The sequence below is a fragment of the Emys orbicularis genome, chromosome 6 (genome assembly GCF_028017835.1).
Source record: "Emys orbicularis isolate rEmyOrb1 chromosome 6, rEmyOrb1.hap1, whole genome shotgun sequence".
In the NCBI taxonomy this organism is placed as follows: domain Eukaryota; kingdom Metazoa; phylum Chordata; order Testudines; family Emydidae; genus Emys; species Emys orbicularis.
In genome coordinates, this window is record NC_088688.1 from 120,910,052 (window position 1) to 120,937,826 (window position 27,775).

The 27,775-nt window shown below is 43.0% G+C and overlaps 1 protein-coding gene across 1 annotated transcript; it reads left to right on the forward strand.

The window, feature by feature from the left end:
• HSDL2 (hydroxysteroid dehydrogenase like 2) lies at positions 1-27,775 on the forward strand. Its single transcript, XM_065406599.1, has 8 exons — positions 1-108; positions 3,981-4,084; positions 5,148-5,246; positions 19,713-19,907; positions 20,437-20,508; positions 24,729-24,938; positions 25,270-25,398; positions 26,673-27,775. The coding sequence occupies exons 1-8, from the start codon at positions 74-76 to the stop codon at positions 26,783-26,785; spliced, it is 957 nt and encodes a 318-aa protein (XP_065262671.1). The 5' UTR covers positions 1-73; the 3' UTR covers positions 26,786-27,775.

Sequence of the window (27,775 nt, forward strand, 5' to 3'; positions counted from 1 at the left end):
CATTTTGGTGAACAATGCGAGTGCTATCTCCTTGACTGGCACCTTGGAAACTCCTACAAAGAAAGTGGATCTTATGATGAGTGCTAACACAAGAGGAACCTACCTTGCGTAAGTATTGTATGGGGGAAACTAAATTATTTAAATACATCAGTAGATTTAATTACATTTTCAACCTCCTTAACAATATCACTTCACGCAATAACTTTTGTAGTTATCTTATTACGCTAACTTTTTAATTTGAGGTGAAAGTTTAAGGTACAAGGTGTGTGTGCGTGTACACACACGTACATACATGAATGATTCTGAATGAATGGCTGAAGATTAACTCTTGCAACTCTGTTATGGGTTGAAAGACTAAAGGATGTGCCATGTGTCATTGGAAAGGTTTTCCCCTAGGTTTGCAGCAAGATCTAGGGCCCAGATCTACAAAGATATTTAGGCCCCATCGTACTTTGAAAGCAATGGAAGTAAGGAGCATAAATACCTTTGTGGATCTGGTCCTTAATGTCTGATCTTGAATGCTGGTGACCGGTGACTTTGTGACACAAAAGTATTCAGGCTCTCCATACAGGAAACAAACAGCTAAGTTAATGCAGTTCTGGCAAATGAACTTCAGATCGTAAGACCCAGGTTTTGCTAAAACTTTCCTGCTCTCTTGTTGTAAATGAAATTATAAATGTTAACTCACTTTGTATCTTTTTGTGATGGGTGTATCTTAATTGTAAATTGCCTTCTTACAAGTGTTCCTTTTCAGCCCTATGAAGGAAAAAAACGCCTGTCAGGTGATTTACAGTAAACAAATCAGAATCATTAAGAAGGAAGTCCATTTTCAGTGAAAGAAAATGTAGTCTACAATTCCATCATAACAATATTGGTTTCATTACTTCATCAAAGATCACTGAGAGTTGACTCCACAGTTGTATGGCTCTTTTTATATTTTGTTCATCTTTCCAAATTGGTAATACACTAAAATGAAATCTTATATTTTCTAGACACTTAGTGTATCTTTTTTTTTTAAATCGTTCAGAGTTAAAATGGAAATCTTAATTTTGAGGCTTTCATTCAATTAATGCTTGTGATCAAGGAGCTCTTTGATCTTTTGAATTCTATTCTTAGAGCGACATCTGTAGTGCTACATTATAAAGATGAATTTGTTTTTAAAATCATATTGTCTGAGTAATGAACCTAACATAGTGAAAAGGAATTGCATATTTATTTGAAATTATTCTGATCTTTTAAAAATAGTATAAAAACTGTGGGGGTGGGGATGGAGAAGGGGGTTGCTATAAAAGTAGTTTAAAAATGATAAACAACAAAAACACTTTTCTGTTTCTTATACTATATGTTGTATTAAAGAAGCTGTACTTAAAGGAGGTGGTTTTTGTTTTTGCTTTTTCCTAACATAGTCCCGGAACGTTTTACTTAACTATGGGTAAAGTGCCACAGTTCATTAGGGAAAATCATCTTTTAGAATAACAGGCAGGAAAACATTTCAAGAAAATATTGAAAAGCACCCTATGGATGTCTGTTGCTACATTTCTGAATAAGTACTCTCTTCTCATTTTCAATATTACAGTATTATCTTTCTCAATAATGGCAACCACATTCCCTCGGTGGTGACATTAACTCTGATTAATATCTGTAAGGAGTGCTGATATTGCTATTATTTTTTACAGGGATAGCTATCTCTCCTTTGATTGCTACAGTGCATTAAAAGGGGAAAATAGCTTTAGTTTTGTGTTGTTACACATTGAAAAATATGAAAGATAAATGATACCCAAAGAAAAAAAAAATATACCAGGTGTTGTCAGTTGGTGTGCGTGTATGCTCTCTCCGTAATGCTGTCCCAGCCATGCAGATAGTTGGTTCAGCAGACCTCGATAGTACTACCCAGAAAGAAAGATCACAGGCATGGTTCAGTGACAAAGGCACTCAGCCAGGTTTATTGCCCTCAAGGCAAAGTACTGGTGCCCTGGCTCTGTGGTTACAGGTACACTAACACACAAGTGCCCAGTGGCAAGGAACAGCTCAATCAGCAGGAGGAATTGCTGCTGTCCCCTCAGCTCACAAATGGTTACGGTGATGTATCCCGACATTTTTAGACTGAGACGAACAACTTACATACCACCTTACATGTTTCATGACATTTGCTTGTTACCTCCCCTAGTATCTTGCCCCAGGCGTTTCTGCTGTCAATCCTCTTATCTGCGGTTAGGTCAGGATGTACCTGGGCTAATCTTTTGGAGGGTGTTCACACACATACCCAGTATCTGTTGCTTCTTAGGAGTGCCTGTGTCCTAACAACACTAGCAATACCTTTGCCGAGGTCATGTATCAGACAGTAAATTTGTAAGCATCAGCTTTAATACATGGCCTGACTTTGGTTCATGACATGGCCTAACTTTGATGACTATGGTTCAGGCCTCAGATCTTACACCAGGCCCACTGCTCCAGGCTCTCTCTGTCTCCTACACCAGGGAATGGTCTTTGTTACTACCACTGTAACGATCAGTTCAGAAGATCTAAGGCATAACCTATCCACGTACTTCATCCCCTTTTTTCTTCTTCCCTTGCTGCTTATGTAGCCATGTTCTATTAATAAATGTGTGAAAAGTCTATTCTTTAATGATCTGTGGTAAATTCCACATGCAGGATATTGCATTTATTAAGATTAATAGCATGGTTGTGTGTGGTATTTAAATTTTCTGTTTTATACATATTCTTATCAACATGTTCTTGGTTCATACACTTGCAGAAAATTAAACATACATTAATTTGAGTTATACAGTGTCAAAAAAATTGCATTGAAAGGTACGCTCCATCTCAACCAAAACCATCCTTGCCCAACCCTCCCACTGAGAAATATAATGGAGTGCACAGCTGTGGCTTACAAAGTGCCCAGAAGGTGAATAGACTTGGGCTTGTTGGACCAAAAGAAGAAGCAGATTTCATAGTCATGGCTGTAGCCTGTGGAATTCAATGCAAATGTTGTTTCTCTTCAGATGAGAAGTAATTTAATGTCTGATAACAAAAAATAAACATTTTGTTTAAATATTTGAGTTCTCGTTGACTATGAAACAATTAAAGTAGACTGGAAATTTGTTTAATCCTACTTACTATTTTAATACTTTATTGTGGCATAACTTAGAGATCTTAACCAGGTTCAGGCCCCATTGTGCTGTGCACTGTTCAGACTTACAGTAAATGACAGTCTACTCCCAAAGAGCTGACAGTCTGAAGCCGCACCCCTGCAATTGACTGCACATAACTGCATGTAGTCAGTTGTGGGATTGGGGTCTAAAAGCTTACATCAGTTTCTCGCTACTAACTATCGTAAATTACATTACTTTCCAGCAGATATCCATTTGCAGCACTAGGTTTAGAAATGGCAATTGTATTGACCAGCTTTTATAAAATACAGTTTGTGTCTTACTGTGACAGGTGCCGTGTACACTGTAAAGTCTTTGGACTTTTGAACTGAATAAAATGGGATTTTCCCTATAGTATGTTTTTGTGAAAGGGAAAATACTTAAAGGATGACATGCATGGCTAATGTGGAAGAAAAACCTCTCTGCTTAATACATTGGAGAAATGGTTTAACAGTCTGAAAAAGTCTAGCTAAAAGTGTCACAATTAGAGCTGCTGAGCACTTCTGAAAATCTGCCTCCATTTGTGGGTTTTAAGTTGTTGTGGAAAATCTGGCCCAGTGTGAATGCATAAATATTAGGAAGGACTTTTCATTTAGATAAGATGACATTATTATATTGGTTCTCTGTTTAGAATAAGCAGAATATTGATATGAGGGCAGGTGCAAAGTAATGAGATTGGAGGAGATTACTTTGAGATCTTTTATTTTAAAAGATGCTGTATGTCCACCGGCATCTTTAAAACATAGTGGCTTTGCTAAAATTATAAAATTTTTGTTTAAAAGAGATGCACCTGACAACTACTAACATGTCTAATTTTTGTTTCATTTTCAGGTCTAAAATATGCCTTCCTTACTTAAGAAAGAGTAACATTGCTCATATCCTTAACATTAGCCCACCAATTAACCTGAATCCCATATGGTTCAAAAATCATTGTGGTAGGTGGTGTTATATTTACTTATTTTTAAAATGTTTTTAAAATGAATGAGTAATTATGAAAGGCACAAGAGTGACAGGCCTGGATACTGAAGCCCTTACTTTACCACAGCCTATACTGTACCTATTGTTGCTGAGGAAGACTAGATGACATGCCTCGTGACTGTTTCAGGGGTGAGAGTGTAATTCGGTCTCCATGGCCCTGTCAGTCCTTTCCCATATAAGGAATACTATTGACATAATTCCATGAAACACCATGGTAGACTGCAATAGTTGTCTTCATCATTTCCTTACCTGAAAAATCAGACAAAACTACCCCCGATTTGTTATTCTTTTATAAGAATAATGAAATACAATTTTCTAGTCAGGTGGGCCAGAAGCAGGTCAGACCCTATGTGTACGGAACAGCTTGATGACAATTCTGCTGTCTCTGTGCTCTTCAAAGCGTTTTGTGCCAAAGTTTGGTAAAAACTTAATTTTTCAAACCTACAGTGAAACTAGATCACCTTCTTTGTCTGTTAAAAGTTTTTGTAGTTGCCATTTTAGTGTAGTTGAAACAATAATAAATGGCAATCTAAAGAAGTTAATCTTGACAGAACAAGGAGCAATGGTCTCAGGTTGCAATGGGGGAGGTCTAGGTTGGATATTAGGAAACACTATTTCACGAGGAGGGTGGTGAAGCACTGGAATGGGTTACCTCGGGAGGTGGCGGAATCTCCATCCTTAGAGGTTTTTAAGGCCCGGCTTGACAAAGCCCTGGCTGGGATGGTTTAGTTGGTGTTGGTCCTGCTTTGAGCAGGGCGTTGAACTAGATGACCTCCTGAGGTCTCTTCCAACCCTAATCTTCTATGATTCTATGTTCAAAACATTTAGTTAATAAAAATTGCAATGCAGACCCATTCTCCTCCCAGTTCTTACTTTATGCAGATTGTTCCACTCTAAGGAACTTCTTTTTAAATAAATAATTACACTACATCAAGGAGTAAAGAATTAAATCAGTGAATCTTAAAATTTCATCACAGACATATTTTTACCTTACTAAATAAAATTCTTACTTTGTCTTAGCTTATACCATTTCTAAATATGGCATGTCCATGTGCGTGCTGGGGATGGCAGAAGAATTTAGAGGAGAAGTTGCAGTCAATGCTTTATGGCCTCAAACAGGTGACTTGTTTTAAGATACTATAATGTTCTCTTTGATGTTGTTAGTTGCATTTCTTCTCTGCTCAACCTTCCATCTTGCAGACTTCATTTTTGTCACTTTGAATAGGCTTTCTTAAGATTGTTCAGAGCAGGTATTTGAAAATGAGCTCACTGTCCTGAGGGTTTTTTTGTTTTTCATTGCTCATATTCAGTGTTTTTCCTACAAAATACTGGTGTCTGGTAGATGAACCACTCTTCCACAGTTCTCAGTTGTTAGGCCACTGTGACTTTAATCAAATGGCTGGCCACATGCACTGCAAATACACCTCTACCCCGATATAACGCTGTCCTCGGGAGCCAAAAAAATCTTACTGCGTTATAGGTGAAACCGCGTTATATCGAACTTGCTTTGATCCGCTGGAGTGTGCAGCCCCGCCCCCCCGGAGCGCTGCTTTATCGTGTTATATCCAAATTCATGTTATATCGGGTCGCGTTATATCGGGGTAGAGGTGTAGTGAGTGTCTGCTTGCTAGCAGCTTATTTATGCCTTACATTTGACTGAAGCAACCTGTGGAGTGGTTGGCTCACTGACCCACTTTAAAAAAAAATTGTTTTTAAAGGTTTTGTTTGCCCATTGGTTTTCTTAAGTTCATTTACTCTGTTCCCTTTTTAATGTGCACAGGACTCTAATGTAAACAGCATCACAAAAGGATTATCATTTGTTATGTTATCTTTTTAATATATGCTGTGCCTCTGAGGAGATATTTGACAAGAAGCAAGTTCTGATAGTGTTTGGAGTGCCTGACTACTTTGTCCTGCCTCAGTGCAGAGGGCTGGGCTTGATGACTTCTTGAGATCCCTTCCAGTCCTACGTTTTTATAATTCTATGATATTTAAATACTTATCAGATCCCTCTCAGCCTTCTCTTCTCTAGAATAAATGTGCCCAGTTATTTCAATTTTTCCTTTTAGGTTTTATGTTTTCTAAACCTCTTATTTTTGTTGCTTTCCTCTGGACTCTCTCTAGTTTGTTCACATCTTTCTTATAGTATGGTGTCCAAAACTGGACACAGTACTACCACTCAGGCCCCACCGGTGCCGAGTAGAGTGGGACAATTATCTCCCATGTCCTACATGCAACACTCCTGTTACTACATCCCAGAATATTAGCCTTTTTTGCAGCTGCATCACGTTGTTCACTCATATTCAATTTGTGATCCACTATAACCCCCAGATGCTTTTCAGCGGTACTGTCACCTAGTCAGTTATTCCCCATTTTGTAGGTGTGCATTTGATTTCCCCCCCCCCATTCTAAGTGAAGTGCTGTGCACATTGTTGAATTTCATCTTGTTGGTTTCAGACCAATTCTCCAATTTGTCAAGGTTATTTTGAATTCTAATCCTGCCCTCCAAAGTGCTCATAAAAAGTCGTTATAAAGAGGACTACGATCAATTGGTCTCCATGTCCACTGAAGTTGGGACAAGAAGTGATCGGCTTATTTTGCAGCAAGGGAGATTTAGGTTGGATGTTAGGAAAAGTAAGGTTAGTTAAGCACTGGAACACAGGGTTTGTGGAATCCCCATCACTGGAAGCTTTTAAGAACAGGTTAGAAAAACACCTGTCAGGGATGGTCTAGATCAGGGGCAGGCAAACTTTTTGGCCTGAGGGCCGCATCGGGTTTCCAAAATTGTATGGAGGGCCTGTTAGCGGAGGCTGTGCCTCTCCAAACAGCCAGGTGTGGCCCAGCCCCATCCGACCCCTCCTGCCTCTCACCCCCCGCTGGCCCCCCTGGGACTCCTGCCCCATCCAACCCTCCCGTCCCCTGACAGACCCCAGAACCCCCGCCCCTGACTGCCCCCCGCCACCCCATCCAACCCCTCCTCTCATTCCTAACTGCCCCCCCAGGACCCCTGCCCCATCCAAGCACCCCTTCTCCCTGACCGCCCCCGGAACCCCTGCCCCTGACTGCCCCCTGCTGTCCCATCCAACCCCCCCCTTCCTGATTGCCCTCCCAGGACCCCTGCCCCCATTCAACCCCCCTGTTCCCCACCCTCTGAGCGCCCCAACCCCTATCCACACCCCCGCGCCCTGACCACCACCCCAAACTCCCCTGCCCTCTATCCAACCCCCCCTGCTCCCTGACCGCGCTGCACCGGTGGCTGGCGGCACTACAGCTGCGCCGCCCAGAGCACCAGGACAGGCAGCTGCGCCGCCCGGCTGGAGCCAGCCACGCCACCGCGCAGCACAGAGCACTGGGTCAGGCCGGGCTCTGCAGCTGCGCTGCCCCAGGAGCTCGCAGCCCCGCCGCCCAGAGCATTGCACTGGCGGCGGAGCGAGCTGAGGCTGCGGGGGAGGGGGAACATCAAGGAAGGGGCCGGGGGCTAGCCTCCTGGGGCAGGAGCTCAGGGGCTGGGCAGGAGGGTTCCACAGGCCAGATGTGGCCTATAATTTGCCCACCTCTGTTCTAGATATACTTGGTCCTTCCACAGCGTGGGGGGACGGACTAGATGAGATTGTACTGGCACAACCACTTTGGTTTTAAAAAAAGTCACATATCTAATTGAAATAATTATACTAGTATAAAAAAAGTATGTAGACCAGTCCTTAGTCTTTCACTTTGAAAAAAAAAAATAATTGACCCAAATAAGCTTATTTTGAGAATCAAAGGTATGGGCTACATTATGCTTTATTCTAGTCTTTTCCTTCGCAAAATTTAGGTATTTTCCTTCTCTTCCACCTGCACAATAAGTTACACTATCCCTGTAAAAACAGCCAGATCTACACGTTAGTGATTTAAAGCAAATGAATGTAGGAAGGTCTAAATGGGTTTAATATTTGTTCTCGTTAGACATAAATAGCAGCTCTAGACAGACTAAAGTAATGAACTTAACTAAAAATCTCTTATGACTCCTTGAGCAGCAGAGTAAATCTGTCAAGTTTATGTTTTAAAGATTTTGATTTTTTTGGATGTTTGTTAATTGTTTAAGTGTTCAGTTTGTAATGCTTTGACTGGAGGTAACCAGATTCAAAGTTGCAGGGAACAGCTTGAAAAATAGAACATAACTCTTCTCAGTATTTTATCTTCTAAGGCTTACCCTCCCTGCAGGTAGGCCAATATGGCTTAAATGTCTTTTTAATTTAGGATGTATTATAAGTGTGACGGTGCGAGACTCATGGCCACGGCACCTCCTGCTGGTCATCTCAGGGAGTTAGCTCTCCAGCCTCCAGAGTGCCCTCTGCAGGCCGGTGTCCTGCTGCCGCTTGGCCCCCCCCCCGTCTCTCCCAGGACTCAGGTGCCCCATTATCTGGGGTGCTGCCCCCTGGCAGTAACCCCTTTCTCTCAGGGTCTCCCCTCCCCGGGGAACCCCCACCCCCTATTCCCACCTCACCTCAGTCATAGGCTACTGCCAGTCACCAACTCGCCCCCGTGACCTGGGGCAGACTGCAGTGTCAGCCACTCATGATAGGCAAGGTTGGGTCTGGACCTGCTGCCTCTCTCTGCAACCCAGTGCCTCTATGGGGCCTTGGACAAGGCCCTGCAGCCTGGGGAGTTGCCAGCCTGGAGCTCCCCACCCCCTCTGGCCTTTCCCCAGCCCTGCCTCACTCTAGGCACCCTGAGCTTCCCAGCAGCCAGGCCCTTCTCTCTCTGAAGGCAGAGAGAGACTGACTGCTCCCAGTCCACTGCCCTCTTATAAGGGCCAGCTGCGGCCTGATTGGGGCGTGGCCCAGCTGTGGCTACTTCCCCAATCAGCCCAGGTTTCCCCTACCCTAGCCCTCGCCAAGGGCTGTTTTAAGCCCTTCAGGGCAGGAGCGGGTGACCACCCCGCTACATAAGGTATAGCCACTTACGGATGTGATTTGAAAAAAGGAAGAGTGCTATACAGGATCATAGGGACAGCTTTCATATGCTGCTTATTTATACTCATTTGAGTATGAAGAGTACATGTATGCTTAGAATTCTACCATATTGGGCACATAAACTGAGTAATAAGGTTTGCACCTTTGCACCACTAATACATTTCAAAATTGTATTTTAATTGTACTGTTAAATGATTCAACTTATGTGCTCCAAAAGAAAGTGTGAAATAGTTCCCGCACAACTGTGGAACTAGAAAATTTCAACAGAGGGTCCTGTGGCACCTTTAAGACTTTAAGAACCGTGAGGTTCTTACCCACGAAAGCTTATGCTCCCAATACTTCTGTTAGTCTTAAAGGTGCCACAGGACCCTCTGTTGCTTTTTACAGATTCAGACTAACACGGCTACCCCTCTGATACTAGAAAATTTCAGACTCTAGTGGCACTCCAATAAAAAAGGCACTTTTTGCTGTTGATTAAAATATCCAAAAAAAGAAATCAGATGTTTCTATCAATTACATCTTTGTGAATCTGTTTCTGAGAAGTAGCTGGAATTCTCTCCCTTCCTTTCCCTCCCTCCTGTGCTCCAAAAGCTTTATTTTGATCTACTGCTATTAACATAAGTTAAACTATCAAACAAAGTTAAAAAAATGAATTAAATTCGGTATGTGAATTTAGTACTTACAACAGATGGTGAATTGACACTCTCCGAGACTGAAGTCCTTTATTTGAACAAAAGAACAGGTAGAACTGATTGCAAAAATGAAGCTTCTGCATGCTGCCCTGCCAATATGCTTCAGCCCTGACCTGGGGAGATCACCTCTAGCATTTGTCTGTACTAGGAGACTTTCATGGTTATACACAGTTCATAATAGCTAAGTTAGCTGACATGGTGCTAACCACAACTTTCTGACGAGTATAGAAAAGGGCAAGTTAGGGTGAGCCACTTGTAGTTAAAACCCTCTGGGATCAGACATGATACTGACCACATCTGGGATCAGTTTCGACAAGAACATGAATTGTAGTCCACATCATGTTGGCTGACTTGTTAAGAATCATGTTCAACCAGGATAAAATTTCCTAATGTAGACAAGGTTTGGCGTTCAGTTCTTGATCTCCCTGCTCACACTATTGTTGCAATGCTGTGGATTTTCCTGTGTGTGTTTGGGGTGTATACCACACATGTGGAAACAATGAATATCCTCAAACTATAGGATCTGGAGTTCTTTTGAGGCAGTGCAGCTTCTCCACCCCCACTTCCCCATTGAGATGCATCTGTGCACTGCACCAATCCAGGAACTCTCTGGAAAGCTCTGATTCTTGGGTTTGGTTCAGATTGTGTCTCAAGCTGTAAAACATTTGAGGTGAGATTGTATAAGGAGACTGAGGATACAGCAACACAACCTGTGACAGCAAGCCTCCCAGCCCGGGTCGACAGGCTTGGGCTCACGCTACTGCTCTAAAAATAGTTGGTGTAGATGTTGCAACTCCTGCTGGAGCTCAGGCACTGAAGCTTAGGGTTGGGGGTGAGCGTTAGAGCCTAGGCTCCAGCATGAGCTGCAACTTCAAAGCACTGTCTATTGCAGCTGTTTTAGCATGGTAGCACAAACCCACGTCTGTCAACTCGGCAACGGTCACGGTTACGCTGCCGTGAATTGTGTAGACTTACCCTGAAGCAGCAAGCTGGAATTACTACCTCAGGTCCCTTGACTTTAGCACTTGTCAGCCAGTTTCTTGCTTTTTCTCCTTTTGTTAGGAGTTTCTGCTGTGTTTCTTCCCTAAAAGAATGTAAGTTTTTTAGGATTTAAATAGGTCTGATTCCATAGCAACTGCCTCTCCTAACCCAACTGAGTTATTCTGGTGTCTTCTTTTTTTCCTGCCCTGACACTGGATCCTGTAGGAGAGGCTAAGCTTAAAGACCGTGTTCCTTGCAGAGGCAAAATGTCTGTGAGAGACTCCCGTATACCTGATGTTCTTGTGGCCTGGGTAGAAGGGCTTTTGCCCAACAGATGTTTGCTACTCTGGCCCATAAGGATCTTGAATATTGGCTTCAGTGCTTGCAGATGGAAGAGGCTCCGGTAGCTCTTCAGGTTCACAGTCTCTGCTCCTTCAAAACCCTAATCCCTATGGCTGTCCACATTCATGTCTGAGAGATGCTCTATTCTGAGAGGGCCGTGGAGGCCAAAAACAGCATGGGATTAGTCACCAAAGTTGTCTCTCATTATCAAGTAACAAGGAGAAGAAACAAAAGAGAGGGTACCAAAATGGATTGATTTAAATCAACAAGTAGTAAACCTTGGTTTACATAATTGATTTTAATCTTGTTTTGCATTTGTACTTTTTAGTTCTTTTCCTAAAGAAAGGTTGATGCTCATTGGTTGGTACCATTAAAACATGTTGATTTGGAACTAAATGTACCATTTACACAAAATTTGGTGTTACTTCTTGCCAACCAGGAGCATACATTGTATTTATACATATTTATTTAAGCAATTATATAGTTTAACATAATTTATTCAGATTCCTAACTTTTCCATTTTTATTATGTTAGAAAATGGTGATTGACACATTTCTTATTTACTAGAGGATTAATCTTTTTACTCATGGTTTTGTGTGAAGCTCTACTTGGATGGAAAGTGAAATTCAATTAAAAATGCATCATGTAAGGGTTTTTTTTATATTAGATTAAATAAAACTACCTTAAATCTGCTCGATACATAAGAGAAAAAAGTAGTTTTAATCAATGATGTCTTGCATTTTAAAGTGATTTTTTTAAAAAGTATTATAAAGGTGGGTGGAGGGATGCACTAGTTTACCTCATGAGGACCCTTCCAGCTCTACATTTCTGTGATTATTTGTAGTTAGCAAAGTAAACTGATTTTATAATTACCATAGCCATCAGGATTTTAGAACTAGTGGATCTCATCCACTCACACCAGTTTTTATTCATACATTGGAAGAGGAAAAAAGGCTTGCCTGCTTTTTCAACTCCAAGTTGGAGTCTTACATTTAAACGAACTAGTCAGTGAATTAAACTAGTTGAGTAAACTGAAATGAAGATATTCTCTCTGCACTTCAACAAACTCTGGGTCCAGATGCTTAGTCAGTAACTTCTACCAGCTCAGTAGTTTGATTTTTGTTAAAAAAACTTTTTCAGAAAACGTGTACTGCTTGAATATTTTTCAATTTAAATTATTTTTATATAATGAGTAATATAGTAAGTTTAGGGCTTAACATAGGTTGCCAGAATTTCAAATTTAATTTTAAATATTTTTATTTTTAAAAAGAAAAATGTATTTATATCAAACCAGTTTTTTGACCATTCATCACTTTGTTTTTTTAAATCCACTCTGGATGGAACCTTCACTCCCTCTGAGTTCCAGTTCTGTTGTAAGAGATCTAAGGCCTGGTCTACACTACGAGTTTAGGTCGACTTTAGCCGCGTTAAATCGAATTAAGCCTGGACACGTTCACACGACGAAGCCCTTTCTTTCGACTTAAAGGGCCCTTTAAACCGGTTTCTGTACTCCACCTCCGACGAGGGGATTAGCGATAAAATCGGCCTTAGGGGGTCGGAATTGGGGTAGTGTGGACGGAATTCGACATTATTGGCCTCCGGGAGCTATCCCACAGTGCTTCATTGTGACCGCTCTGGACAGCACTCTCAACTCAGATGCACTGGCCAGGTAGACAGGAAAAGCCCCTCAAACGTTTGAATTTCATTTCCTGTTTGCTCAGCGTGGAGAGCACAGGTGACCACGCAGAACTCATCAGCACAGGTAACCGTGATGGAGTCCCAGGTTCGCAAAAGAGCTCCAGCATGGACAGAACGGGAGGTACGGGATCTGCTCGCCATATGGGGAGATGAATCAGTGCTGGCCGAACTCCGAAGCAGTAAACGGAATGGCAAAATATTAGAAAAGGTCTCCAAGGCCATGAAGGAAAGAGGCCATAACAGGGACGCACAGCAGTGCCGCGTGAAAATTAAGGAGCTAAGGCAAGCCTACCACAAAGCCAGAGAAGCAAACGGAAGGTCCGGGGCTGAGCCGCAAACATGCCGCTTCTACGCGGAGCTGCATGCCATTCTAGGGGGTGCAGCCACCACTACCCCAGCCGTGTGCTATGACTCCCTCACTGGAGAAACACACAGGGAAGAGGGTTCGGAAGAGGAGGATGGAGGAGATAGCTCACAGCCGCAAGGAAGCGGAGAAACCTGTTTCCCCAACAGCCAGGATATGTTTGTCACCCTGGACCTGGAACCAGTAACCCCCGAACTCACCGAAGACCCTGAGGGCACACAGGGGACCTCTGGTGAGTGTACCTTTGTAAATATTACACATGGTTTAAAAGCAAGCGTGTTTAATGATTAATGATTAATTTGCCCTGGCAATCGCGGCCAGTACAGCTACTGGAAAAGTCTGTTAACGTGTATGGGGATGGAGCGGAAATCCTCCAGGGACATCTCCAGAAAGCTCTCCTTGATGTACTCCCAAAGCCTTTGCAAAAGGTTTCTGGGGAGGGCTGCCTTATCCCGTCCGCCATGGTAGGACACTTTACCACGCCAGGCCAGTAGCACGTAGTCTGGAATCATTGCATAACAAAGCATGGCAGCGTATGGTCCCGGTGTTTGCTGGCATGCAGACAACATCCATTCCTGATCGCTCTTTGTTATCCTCAGGAGAGTGATATCATTCACGTTCACCTGGTTGAAATGGGGCAATTTTATTAAGGGGACATTCAGAGGTGCCCGTTCCTGCTCTGCTGAACAGAAATATTCCCCGCTGTTAGCCACGCGGTGGGGGGAGGGGTGAAGTGATCATCCCAGAGAATTGGGTGTGGGGGAGGGGAATTAGTTGGGTTTGTGCTGCATGTTAACCCTGAAACCGCAGCCCCTCCTTTTACATTGCAAACCCATTTTAAATGGCCAACCCAACTGGTGCTTGGTATGGGAAATGAGAGCACTACTGTTTGAAACCATTCCCACATGTTAAGAAGGTTAAAAAAGCCAAAAGACTGTGTCTTACCATGGCTGCCTGCAAGCTGAAATCTGTGGCCTGGCACTGCGTGAGTGATCTCTCACACCAAACCGGCAGGCCCTCAATATAAGAGGAAAAATGCGACCTTGTAACGAAAGCACATGTGCTGTGTAATGTGAACAGCAAAATTTAACGTGAAAGAGTGTACCTATTGTTCTCTAAAATGTGTCTTTTTTAACCACCTCTCCCTTCTCCTCCACCAGCTGCAAATGTTTCTCCTTCACAGAGGCTAGTGAAGATTAGAAGGAGAAAGCGAAGGACACGTGATGACATGTTTACAGAATTACAGATGTCCTCCAACGCTGACAGAGCACAGCAGAATGCGTGGAGGCAGTCAATGACTGATTATAGAAAAGCCCAATATGAACGAGAGGAGAGGTGGCGTGCTGAATCGCGGGATGAACAGAGCAAGTTGCGGGCTGAAGATGATAGGTGGCGTCAGCTTACAGACAGAAGGCAAGAGTCGATGCTCCGGCTGCTGGAGCATCAAACTGATATGCTCCAGCGTATGGTTGAGCTGCAGGAAAGGCAGCAGGAGCAGAGACCGCCGCTACAGCCCCTGTGTAACCAACAGCCCTCCTCCCCAAGTTCCATAGCCTCCTCACCCAGACGCCCAAGAACACGGTGGGGGGGCCTCCGGCCACCCAGTCACTCCACCCCAGATGATTGCCCTACCATCAGAAGGCTTGCCTTCAATAACAGTTAAAGTTTTAAACTGCAGTGTGTCCTTTTCCTTCCCTCCTCCCCCACCCATCCCGGGCTACCTTTGCAATTATCCCCCTAGTTGTGTGATGAATTAATAAAGAATGCATGAATGTGAAGTAACAATGACTTTATTGCCTCTGCAAGTGGTGCTCGAAGGGGGGAGGGTAGGGGAGGGTGGGGTGGTTGGTTTACAGGGAAGTAGAGTTAACCGGGTGGGGGGGGGAGGGGCGGAGGGTTCTTCAAGGAGAAACAAACAGAAGTTTCACACCGTAGCCTGGCCAGTCACAAAACTCGTTTTCAAAGCTTCTCTGATGCGCACCGCGCCATGCTGTGCTCCTCTAACCGCCCTGGTGTCTGACTGCGCGTAATCAGCGGCCAGGCGATTTGCCTCAACCTCCCACCCCGCCATAAATGTCTCCCCCTTATTCTCACAGATATTGTGGAGCGCACAGCAAGCAGCAATAACAATGGGGATATTCTTTTCGCGAAGGTCTGAGCGAGTCAGTAAGCTGCGCCAGCGCGCTTTTAAACGCCCAAATGCACATTCCACGACCGGCACTTGCTCAGCCTGTAGTTGAACAGGTCCTGACTACTGTCCAGGCTGCCTGTGTACGGCTTCATGAGCCATGGCATTAAGGGGTAGGCTGGGTCCCCAAGGATCACGATAGGCATTTCAACATCCCCAACGGTTATTTTCTGGTCCGGGAAGAAAGTCCCTTCCTCCAGCTTTCGAAACAGAGCAGAGTGCCTGAAGACGCGAGCATCATGTACCCTTCCCGGCCAGCCCACGTTGATGTTGGTGAAACGTCCCTTGTGATCCACCAGGGCTTGCAGCAGCATTGAAAAGTACCCCTTGCGGTTTATGTACTTGGTGGCTTGGTGTTCCGGTGCCAAGATAGGGATATGGGTTCCGTCTATGGCCCCACCACAGTTTGGGAATCCCATTGCAGCAAAGCCATCCACTATGGCCTGCACGTTTCCCAGAGTCACTACCCTTGATATCACCAGGTCTCTCATTGCCCTGGCAACTTGGATCACAGCAGCCCCCACAGTAGATTTGCCCACTCCAAATTGATTCCCGACTGACCGGTAGCTGTCTGGCGTTGCAAGCTTCCACAGGGCTATCGCCACTCGCTTCTCAACTGTGAGGGCTGCTCTCATCCTGGTATTCTGGCGCTTCAGGGCAGGGGAAAGCAAGTCACAAAGTTCCATGAAAGTGCCCTTACGCATGCGAAAGTTTCGCAGCCACTGGGAATCGTCCCACACCTGCAGCACGATGCGGTCCCACCAGTCTGTGCTTGTTTCCCGGGCCCAGAATCGGCGTTCCACGGCATCAACCTGCCCCAGGAACACCATGATTTCCAAATTGCTGGGGCCTGTGCCTTGTGAGAGGTCTATGTCCATGTCCATTTCCTCATCACTCTCGTTGCCGCGCTGCAATCGCCTCCTCGGCTGGTCCTGGTTTTGCTTTGGCATGTCCTGGCTCTGCATATACTCCAGGACAATGCGCGTGGTGTTCATAGTGCTCATAATTGCCGCGGTGATCTGAGCGGGCTCCATGATCCCAGTGCTAGCTATGGCGTCTGGTCTGAAAAAAGGCGCGAAACTAGTATCTGACGGACCAGGGGAAGGAGGGAGGGAGGGAGGGGCGAGTGACGACATGGCGTACAGGTACAGGGAATTAAACTCAACAAAGGTGGCTGTGCATCAGGGAGAAACACAAACAACTGTCACACAGAATGGCCCCCCCCAAAGATTGAACTCAAAAGCCTGGGTTTAGCAGGCTGTTGATTTCACGGAGGGAGGGGGGAAGCAAATGAATACAGAACAAATCTATTTTTTACATCTTAAGACGACGGTGCAGCATGACTGATAGCCCTCGGCATCTTCTGGGTGCTTGGCAGCAAATACTGGGCGCTTGGCAGTTATGATGACGATGGCCTTCAGGCCTATTGCACAATCTGCTGCTCAGGGAAGACTCTGCTAATGTGCAATGATCCAACAGGGCGCTTGGCAGAAAATGGCATACTACGACTGATAGCCATCATCGTCATTGTGAAGGCAGCAGAATATGACTGGGGGGATGGGGGACTGGGGGACATACGGAGTTCCAGCCACTGCTGTACGACGAGGACGGTTACAAGTCGTAATAAACCATCTACTGGCAAAAGGCAAAAGGCAAGGGCTGGTGCAATGCAGCCCTACGGCTGCCAGCCCCACAGCTGCCAGCACCCAGATCGCCGATGAAGGCTACCAGTCATGCTGCACCGTCTACCGCCAAAAGGCAGTTAGCTGCTGCTGCTGTGTAGCAATGCAGTCCCACGTCTGCCGGCACCCAGATGACATATGGTGACGGTGAGCTGAGCTGAGCGGGCTCCATGCTTGCCATGGTATGTTGTCTGCACAGGTAACCCAGGTAAAAAGGCGCGAATCTATTGTCTGCCATTGCTCTGACGGAGGGGGAGGGGCCTGACGACATGTACCCAGAACCCCCCGCGACACTGTTTTGCATCATTCGGGCATTGGGATCTCAACCCAGAATTCCAATGGGCGGCGGAGACTGCGGGAACTGTGGGATAGCTACCCATAGTGCAATGCTCCGGAAGTCGACGCTAGCCTCGGTACTGTGGACGCGGTCCGCCAACTAGAGCACTTAGAGCATTTTATGTGGGGACACACACAATCGGCTGTATACAACCGATTTCTATAAAACCGGCTTCTATTAATTCGACCTAATTTTGTAGTGTAGACATACCCTAAGTGTGGTGCATTCATCAGGGAAATCGTCCAGTTCCAAAAGAGGAACTTTTAATTCTTGGAGTACTGAGGGAGAAGTCTTCATCCACCATTCTAGGGCCTGTGTTGCCTTCCCTGCTGCTGAATGAAGGATCAACTTCCTCCCTTATTCTGGCCTCAGCCCCTCTTGGCTCTGTAGGAGATTCAAGACCGAGACTATCCACTCTCGCCTGTCCTAGACTCTAACCTTCATTTAAATTGAGGAGAAGCCCATTTCCAAATACTTCATCACTGAGGATTGTGCCAAGGGTTTCCACAGTCTGCCTTGCTGCTATCTGGAATCGAGCCTGAGACTCGCTGTTTTTGAGGCCCTTGTTTCCCTACACCTCATACTAGGCGTTCCTTGGTTCTACTTTCAGTACTTCAGTACTAGCCCTCACCATTGGGGTTTCAAGCCCCACTTTGGCCTTCATGGGCTAACTTCAGTTTATCCTTATGGAAGCTGTCCACCATCTCCCACCATGGAGTCAGCAATCTAAGAGGTGCGGTGGGAGAGGAAATTGTTCTTTTGTCTCCCCACACCATACTCCAACTCCGATGAAATCGGCCTCTAAACCGATTCCAAAAGGGTGGTACAACTAACAGCACCTGTGCAATCACACACAACAGGAACTCCCAGTTCTGGCTATTATTATTAAAGGACTTCTTAGATTGGGCTAAGTAAACATGTTCAAACTTGATATTTTGTGTGTGGAAAGTTACTACTTTTAATTATATTTGAATATATATCACCGTATTTTTTTTGTAAAAGCACTTGTATCTTACAAACTAAGTATTTAAAAATATCATTGGACATACTAGAAGCTCTCTCCATTTTGAGTGCGGCTCATCACAGGAGCCTTCAAAACCTGATGCACTGAAGAGCCAGTCTTCAAGCAACAACAACATTATAAATAAAAAATTTATTAGAATAAGTGCCCTCTGTGAGAGTCTGCACAGTAATTTATAAGGTAATTAAAAACTTCCTGTAAAATCAGATATTCTATATGCAGACCAAGCTTTATAGTAGTGAATATCTGTCTTCCCTAATTCACTTTAAGAGCATTAGAAATATAAGGCAAGGCTTTTAAAGTATCTGTAATTCAATATCTACCTCCATGATCACAGTATCCTAAATTAAGAAAGAGGAACAATAGCTTAAAATCTTTTGAATGAACAAAAGGAGTCTCAAAATGTTTATCTTCAAAATACATGAAAAACAAAGATAACACATTTCACTCCCATTGAGATTCACTCCCAAAGCTTCTGGAGGAAAAGATACAGGGCCTTGAGCAGCAGATGGCGTCATTGTAAGGAGTCACAAAGCAAAATCACAAGAGGAACAAAAGAAGGAACTGGGAAATAGAAGTTAAAATTGTAATGGGGCAGTTCTGGAGGAGCAAGAAGTCTGAAATAAATATATGGTAACTAGGAAGAGTAGTAAGAAGAGCAAAGTGCAAACCTCTGTGAAGCATTCCAACTTACAATATTCTTCCCTTGAATAAAAAGCAGAAGACTAGCAGGAACAGACCCGCTAGAATAGATCAATAACCTAACCAAAAACTCGGTAGATCTGCATTTTATTCCTGGTTCTGCCACAGCCTTTCTGTGAGACCTTGGGCAAGCAATTGAGTCAACTCTCTGACTCAGTTCTCCATCTTTAAAATGAAGGTGCTACTTACCAATATCATAGAAGTTGTTGTGAAGCTAAATTTAGTAATGTTTGTGAGGTGCTCAAATACTGTAGTAGTGATCATCGTAGAAAAGACTATCAATAAATAGTGAGCTGTATGAGAATATGTTACAGTGTTCCTAGGGAAGAGATAGAAGTCTCATTGTTTAGGACATTTAAAACTAGGCTGGACAAAAACATTAGAAAAAAATACTGTACTAGAACAATCTTATATTGGTAAAGAGAGGGACTTGAAGGTCTCTTTTCCATCTCATTCTTTTAGTAATAACTTAGTGAGTTTTTTCAGTATGCTACAGTTCTGCTCTTTGCATGAAAATAAAACGATGTACTTTAAGTGTGTGTGTGCAGTAGGAGAAAGGAGAAGAACTTTAAAACATCAGTGCTGACCACCAAATTTTCTTTTTTCCCCCCTGAACTTTTTAGCTATACATACATCTGCTATGGATATGCTGGGAGGAGCTGGTGTGGAACAGCAATGCAGAAAAACTGATATCCTTGCAGATGCTGCATATTGCATTTTAACAAAACCAAAAAGTTTCACAGGAAACTTCATTATTGATGAAAGTCTGCTGAGAGAAGAAGGAATTAAGAATTTTGATGTATATGCAGTTGCACCAGGTAAGAAAGGACATAATGTTAAGTAAGTTTATAATCTGTTCTTCTGCTAACGACCTGTGGATGTTCAGTCCCATGGTACCCTTTTGCATTCCCAGAAACAGTTGGCCCAATCTTCCAGAGCCTCCACCCGTGAAACTTCCACTAACTTAATATCAGTTAATGAAAGGAAAATGCTTCCATGTCACTGACTTATGCAACCTGTTATTCCTCAGCCTGTGATTTCTCTCCCCGCCCCCTCCCTCAGGCCCCTTCTGCTTTTTCTCTTCAATGAAAGATTTTTCTATTACGACTCCACAAGACTTCTAGTTCTGTTTTACACCCATTGGAGAACAGACCAAAATCTAAGTAAAATCTGTCTCTAAAACAAAATATTAGGTACCTGGCTTTCCCTTGCTACTGACTTTTGCTTTCCAGAAGCTGTACAATACCTATTTAGAAGCCTAGACTTTGTTTAATACTGATACAAAAATAGATTATTATTTTTGCTGTTTATCTTCACTTTACTCACAATTCATTTATTTTATTTTAGGTCATCCATTGCTACCAGACTTCTTTCTAGATGTAGATCCTGATACTCTAGCTATGAAACTGGAAGCACATGGTAAGAAATTAAGTACTTACATCAAATTCATTCACTAAACCTAATTTCCAGTGATGAAGCTGAAACATAAAGGTTGTTAAATATATTTCCTTCCAAGAACTTGGTCTCATGTAAGATACTTGGGGGGGGAAATGATTTCTCTGTGTGTGCGTGCGTGCGTGCGTCCGTCCTTGACAGGACCTTCACTGTTTCTGATTCAGAGAATTTTGCCTTACTTTAAAAATTAAAAGCGGGAAGCACTCTTCATAGGTCTGAGTTTTTGGGGTGAATCAGGGACATCAATGCTTCCTGGAAAAAGAAATAAACAGTCAAAAGCATACTTCTCAGAAATCTTTTGTGATCTGCCTCACCTAATTGTATACCCTTCAATATAATAATTATAGCTAACTTCCACATTCACACAGATGTAAACGTCACCCTTGTTGGAACTGCAACCCTCTTTTTGGGAAATCTTGTACTCTCTTCAAAAACTGACATTTTCCTAGTTAACCAAAATAAAATCACCAAAATGGACCTACAGTTTCTGCAGCAATGTCAAGAAAGGGGCAGGGGCACAGTGCAGGAGGAAAAAAAGGTGAGAGAGATGACCTTCCTTTCCCTCAGAAATACCATTTGGGTTTGGGGAAGGTGCACTGGACTAGGAGCTCCGGAGATGATGAGTTCAAGTCTGACCTTGCTCCTACGTGTCATAATTCTATGGGTTTCACAGCCCTTTTTATTGAGTAAGACCTGAAGTATCATTTCCCTGCTCCTCATTTTACAGATGAGATGACTGAGTAGCTGAGAAGTTGCTTAAAAAGATCACCTCTGGCAGAGCTGGGAATAGAACCCAGCTCTCTATTCTAGCAGAACCAAGTCTCATCCACTTAAGTCATATTGCCTCTCAGAAACATTAGGCTAAATATATGTGCTTGTTTATACTGTCTGTAAAATGGGGTTTCTCCTATGTACCTACCTCTGTAAAGCAACGCAAAACATGCAGATGACTACTAGAGTCTATAAAAGTATGATTACATGCTGTTCTGCAGGGTGGTCTTATGGTTAAGGCACTGGAGTGGGATCCAGGATAATTGTGTGGTTTGTTTTTTTGTTTTCCTTTCCCCCAGCTCTGCCACAGTCATCTTAGATGATGATAGTCATTTAGCCACAGTTTTCAGAGGCAATATTATTTGTTAGTCTTTAGTTGTTTTTGTAACTTGAGTAATCTGAAAATGATTAAAATGTTGTATATGTGCTTTTTAAAAAAGCAAACTTTACATAAGAAAACAATGAGCAAGAACAAATCACTTCATAGAATATTCAGAACTATTTTATCACTCAGCTAACTTAATATAGAATTAATTTTCTAAAATATTTTAAAAAAACACTATGCAACCTAATACTCAGTGTAAATTACAAATAAAATCCACCTAGTTAAACACTTCTATTGTGTTTAATGTATACGTATCTACTAATCAAAACTCTGACCATCAGTATGGTAGGAGGATGGATCAATTTACATCTTACAAGCCTTCTAGATAATTAACAGCTAAAACAGACTGTGCATACACATACTTTATGCAAAATATGTTATTGTTTTGCCTGTGTTGCAATAATTGACCTTATTCGATACATACAGCAAGTTTGCAGATGACACTAAACTGGGAGGAGTGGTAGATATGCTGGAGGGTAGGGATAGTATACAGAGGGACCTTGACAAATTAGAGGATTGGGCCAAAAGAAATCTGATGAGGTTCAACAAGGACAAGTGCAGAGTCTTGCACTTAGGACGGAAGAATCCCATGCACTGCCACAGAGTAGGGACCGAGTGGCTATGCATCAGTTCTGCAGAAGAGGACCTAGGGGTTACAGTGGACGAGAAGCTGCATATGAGTCAACAGTGTGGCCTTGTTTCCAAGAAGGCTAACAGCATTTTGGGCTGTATAAGTAGGAGCATTGCCAGCAGATCGAGGGACGTGATCATTCCCCTCTATTCGGCATTGGTGAGGCCTCATCTGGAGTACTGTGTCCAGTTTTGGGCCCCACATTACAAAAAGGATGTGGAAAAGTTGGAAAGAGTCCAGCGGAGGGCAACAAAAATGATTAGGGGGCTGGAGCACATGACTTATGAGGAGAGGCTGAGGGAACTGGGATTATTTAGTCTGCAGAAGAGAAGAATGAGGGGGGATTTGATAGCTGCTTTCAACTACCTGAAAGGGGGTTCCAAAGAGGATGGATCTAGACTGTTCTCAGTGGTACCAGATGATAGAACAAGGAGTAATGGTCTCAAGTTGGAGTGGGGGAGGTTTAGGTTGGATATAAGGAAAAACTTTTTCATTAGGAGGGTGGTGAAGCACTGGAATGGGTTACCTAGGGAGATGGTGGAATTTCCTTCCTTAGAGGTTTTTAAGGTCAGGCTTGACAAAGCCTGGCTGGGATGATTTAGTGGGGGATTGGTCCTGCTTTGAGCAGGGGGTTGGACTAGATGACCTCCTGAGGTCCCTTCCAACCCTGATATTCTATGGTTCTATGATACATAACCATTTAAAAGAAAGCATAGAGAATAATTTTAGTACTGTATAATGTTACACTCTTTACGTAGAGTTTGTTGTAAATAAATTGTGTAAAGGTCAGAGTTAAGATTTAATTCAATTTGTTACTGGGGGGGGTTTCTGTGTGCATGTATGGGAGGCGAAATATGAACCATAGAATCATAGAAATGTAGGGCTGGCAGAGTCCTTGAGAGGTCATCTAGGCCAGTGATTCTCAACCTTTTTGGGCTCATTTGTAAATGTTTATGGTCCGTTGCAACCCAGCAAATAGTCTGGGGGTGGAGACCCTGGGGTGGTTTCATTTGGGTCCTGCCCTCCTCCCCAACCAGGGGGGAGGGTTGGGTCCTGCCTGGCATTTACCCTACAGTGGCAGCTCCTGTGCTGTGGGGCTGGCTGGGCTTGGCTCTGTGCTCCAGGCATTGCAGCCTCCAATGTCGCAGTGCCGCTCAGGTTTGTCCCTGTCCTTGGATTGGACCAAATTTGTGTGAGTGGAGTTGTGACCTGGCTCATAGGGTTGCAGTGCCACTCTCTCAAATTTGGCCTACCCAGACTTCCGTCGTTATAATGGCTGGGCAAAACCTGAGTGGCGCTGGGACCCCAGAGCAGGGTTTCTCAGGACAAACTTTTTGGTGGCCTCAGACACTTTTTCCTAAAATACTTAATTAGCTTTAAGAAAAACAAATAAATATGCACATATACATGTCCAAATCATTGTAATTTATTGATTGCTAGCTAGTAAGTCTGTTGTGAAAAGTGATATTAACATACAAATATCACTTTTCACAGCAGACTTACTCAGCCCTGCCAAGCCTGGGGACAAATTAAGCCCTGGATGAGGGATCAGGGGAGGCAGGTGGGGCTAGAGCCTGAAGCCCCGCCACTGGAGCCTAGGGCCTGCCACTGTGCAGCTGGAGCCTGGGACTGGAGCCCAAAGTTCTGCTGCCAGAGCATGCCAGCCCACCACCCAGGACTGAAGCTCAAAGCCTGAGCCCCACAGCCCTTGGGAAGGTGGGGAACTCACCGGCTGCCTGCTCCTCCAGCATTGTGCCCCAGGTGTCTCCAGGGGGGGCAGGGCCCAACCCCTGCTGACAGCCCCAGCAACCAACACCAAGGTGGTGCATCCTGGAGCAACAGGGAGAGGGAGGGGCTGTTACTACACAGACAGCCCAGGGCGCTGTGGCCACAAGAAAAGTCCCTGGTGGCCGCATTTGAGAAATGCTGCCCCAGAGTTTGCAGTGCCTAGAGCAGGGAGGTGAGCCCAGCCAGCCCTGTGGGACAGGGGCCGCCACGCGACCCTTTGAAACATTCTGGCAGCTCAATTTTAGGTCCCAACCCATGAGTTGAGAAACCCTGATGTAGTCCATCCCATCCCCATCTATCCCCTGTTTTGAGGCAGGACCAGTATAGCTATGCCGTCCCTCAATGGAGTGTGGGTCATCTCAGTATAAGCTTCAGTTCTCCATCCCCTTTCTTCTTAATATCCACGTTGACTAAAAATGCACTTTTCAGCCTTAATTCTAAATTAGCAAATTCTTTTGTTTGGCAGTTGATAAAATATATTTCCTCAGTCTTAAGATCTAGAATGCTGTTGATGTTTTAAAATGCAGTAGGTACTTTAAAACAGATTTTTCTAGCGCGATGGTGTAAAAAAGTATCTACTTCATTCAGTGGAAAAAAACCATCTTCTAGGTGCTTCTCCAGTGTTCAAAGAGGGGAAGAAAATAGAATCAGTCAAGCATGAAGGCCCCGATGGAGCCAAGCATGAAGGCCCCGATGGAGCTGAGTCTGCTGCGGTTAAGCCTTTGGGACCTGTTGCAGAAACATTTAAAATTATTAAGGGAGCAATCAGTGAAGAAGTTGTAAGGTCTACCCAAGGTGTTTATCTGTTTGAACTATCTGGTAAGGAAGACTTTCTTCTATTAAATCTTCACCTACAAATTTACAGTGAAATACATTCAGCATTTGCACAGAGAAATACTTCATTCTTAGTTCGTCCAAAGGTACAGTGAGTGAAGAGGTTTTTTGTTTGACACCTTGAAGAATGTGGACACATGACCTCTTACCTTCCATTCGTGAAACACTAAACCATTTAAATTACCATAACACTATTATAATTAATGTCTTACTACACAATTGACATCAAGAAAAGTTACCTCATAGATGGTCAGGAGTTAGGCACAAACCTTGTATTTGATGTGCTGTAAACTATTTCCATTGTTCTTGTTTGTAGGTGACGAAGGAGGGACTTGGTACATTGATCTTAAGAACAAAGCTGGGAGTGCAGGAATTGGAGAACCACCTGTGAAAGTAGATGTGGTTATGAGCATGTCTAGTGGTGACTTTGTAAAAATGTTTTCAGGTGAGTAACAAAAGGTTTTACCAAAGTTGAGCCAGTTTTATTAGTGTTTAGAATTATTCAAATGACTAATTGATAATTAGATATTTCTCTCGTTATATGTTCTCATAACCAGATGAATCTTAGGCTTTTGGTAGCGCTAGTGAAAAAATATTATTCCCTTGATCTCTCTCCATCTCTTCACTTGTTCTCGTCTGAGAATATAAAGCGTGGTGCTATCTTCATGTCACTGAAATCTTAACAGCTAGTTCAGACACTCTGACTTTCCTTCCCAACTTTTAAGATGTTTGAGAAAGGATTCAATAGGTCCACTGATCTTTCTACAGGGTCCCCTCCAGGCCCAAATCACCTCTCTAAAATTTTACATGCTTACAGTGTGTGGGTATAATGCATTGACAGAGTGCACAAAATTAGTTTTGTTCCAGTGCACTGATATCAAATGCACACTCCAGCGCTTGTTTATAAGTGGTATTCAGTGATTAAAAAGTAGCTTCTATTAAGTGTTTGTAGTCTAAAACTAAACTTTAGCTAACGCTGAATAATTGAGATCAATTTTAACTACAGATCTTGGTAGCAAAATAAGTTAGTGCATTTGTCTCTCTGACCCCTGGAGACTTGAGTTCAAAATACTCAGCTCAAGTAAGACTGCTATTCTTAATCTAGTCCTTGTTTGGTCATATAACAAAGCCACAATATTCTGCTGCACTCTGGCATTGTTAGCAGGCCCAGAATAGGGCTAACAGGAAATACTTTTGGAAAGGAAAAATTTCTCCACAGGTTTTTAAAATTGTATTTGGATGCTGTATTATATGACACTTTTTCCAGTTTTATTACCCCCTGGAATAACTATTAACACTCATAGATATTCAAAAGAGACAGAGCCAAAATCATAAATTCATCACATACAAAACTGTATATCAGTCACTATGATAAAGTCCACAAACAATCACCATAGAATTGTTGGCTCAAAAAAGGGAGTATCTCTTAAGCCCTGATTCATCAGTCCATTCCTATTCAGCGAAACACTTCAGCACGTACTTAACTTCAGGTATGTGCTGAAGGGCTTTGCCAAACTGGAGCCTTAGGGAAAAAATATTTAATCAAAGAGAAGTGCAATTTGGCCTTCTTAACACTAATCAAAAAGCATAAAAAAATTATATTGAAGAGAAGTTTTTATAGCATCTGAGGATTAGTAGAGTCTTTTAGTGATGTGTTGTCCCCAGTCACATCTATACTACTTTTCGCTTTCCTGATAACATTTTATTCCCTCTTTTTAGGCAAACTAAAGCCAACCATGGCCTTCATGTCAGGAAAACTGAAAATTAAAGGTAACATGGCCTTAGCAATGAAGTTGGAAAAAATGATGACTCAGTTCAGCTCCAAACTGTGATGGGAAGGCTTATTGTGTGGAACATTGTCCTTTAATAAAAATGTAACACTGTTTGTTGTTTAAAACACTAATCCTGGCCTTTTTTGGATGTATTTTGAAAAATATGGAATTGACCTGATGAAATGTGGAATTGCTAGAGGAAGAATAACTTGACATTATTCTAATTAGGACAACAGATCCATCATATGGCATCACGTTCAGGTCTCTTCCTCCTCTCCACTGGGATCTTGCACTCTGTGTGGGGCTGGAGGGTATTTCCATTTCTTCTTTAGGCTCCTCCTTGGCTTTGAGACTTCCATGTCCCAATCATCATTTTCCTAATGAAGGAGGCTTATATTGGATTTTCATCAAGCTACTCAGTTGCACTGAGGAGCAGTAAAATAAAGTGAAGGTGACCGCAGGTGTTTTCTTTCTTCAAGGGCTATAAACTATGCTGGAACAGCTTCAGAGCTGTTGAGAGAAGCCTTGCAGGGCTATATGATTAGTAGTCTAACAATTTAAAATTATTTACTTTTTTTTTCTTGTACTCTCAATATAAAAATCTGAATTGATGTTTTGAGGGTGTACCTTTTTATATTTTTAAAAAAATTTCTATACTAAACCTTTTACTGTGGAAACTGATTTCTGCTAAAGAGTTCTAAACTTCTAAGCCAAACTCAGGAACTCTTAGTAAAAGTATACTAATAAAAAATAAACTATAAGCCTTTGTGGCTAGGTGCCTAAATAATTCAATCAAATAGCAATGTTTTTTACAGAGAATATTTTCAACATAATTGATTTGTTGCTGGAAACTATTCCTGCCAAGTTGTACTCAAATTAATTGAAATAAACAGCAGTATTTTCTATCAGAGTGCATGAGCAAATGTGTCTAGAAGTGCCAAATAAGGAACAATTTTGTTTATTTTGAATATCTTGCTATTATAATTAAAAGAAATAAAGGTATTGAGAGAATTCTGATCTTCAAGGAAAAATTGCCTTCGTGAAAGAACT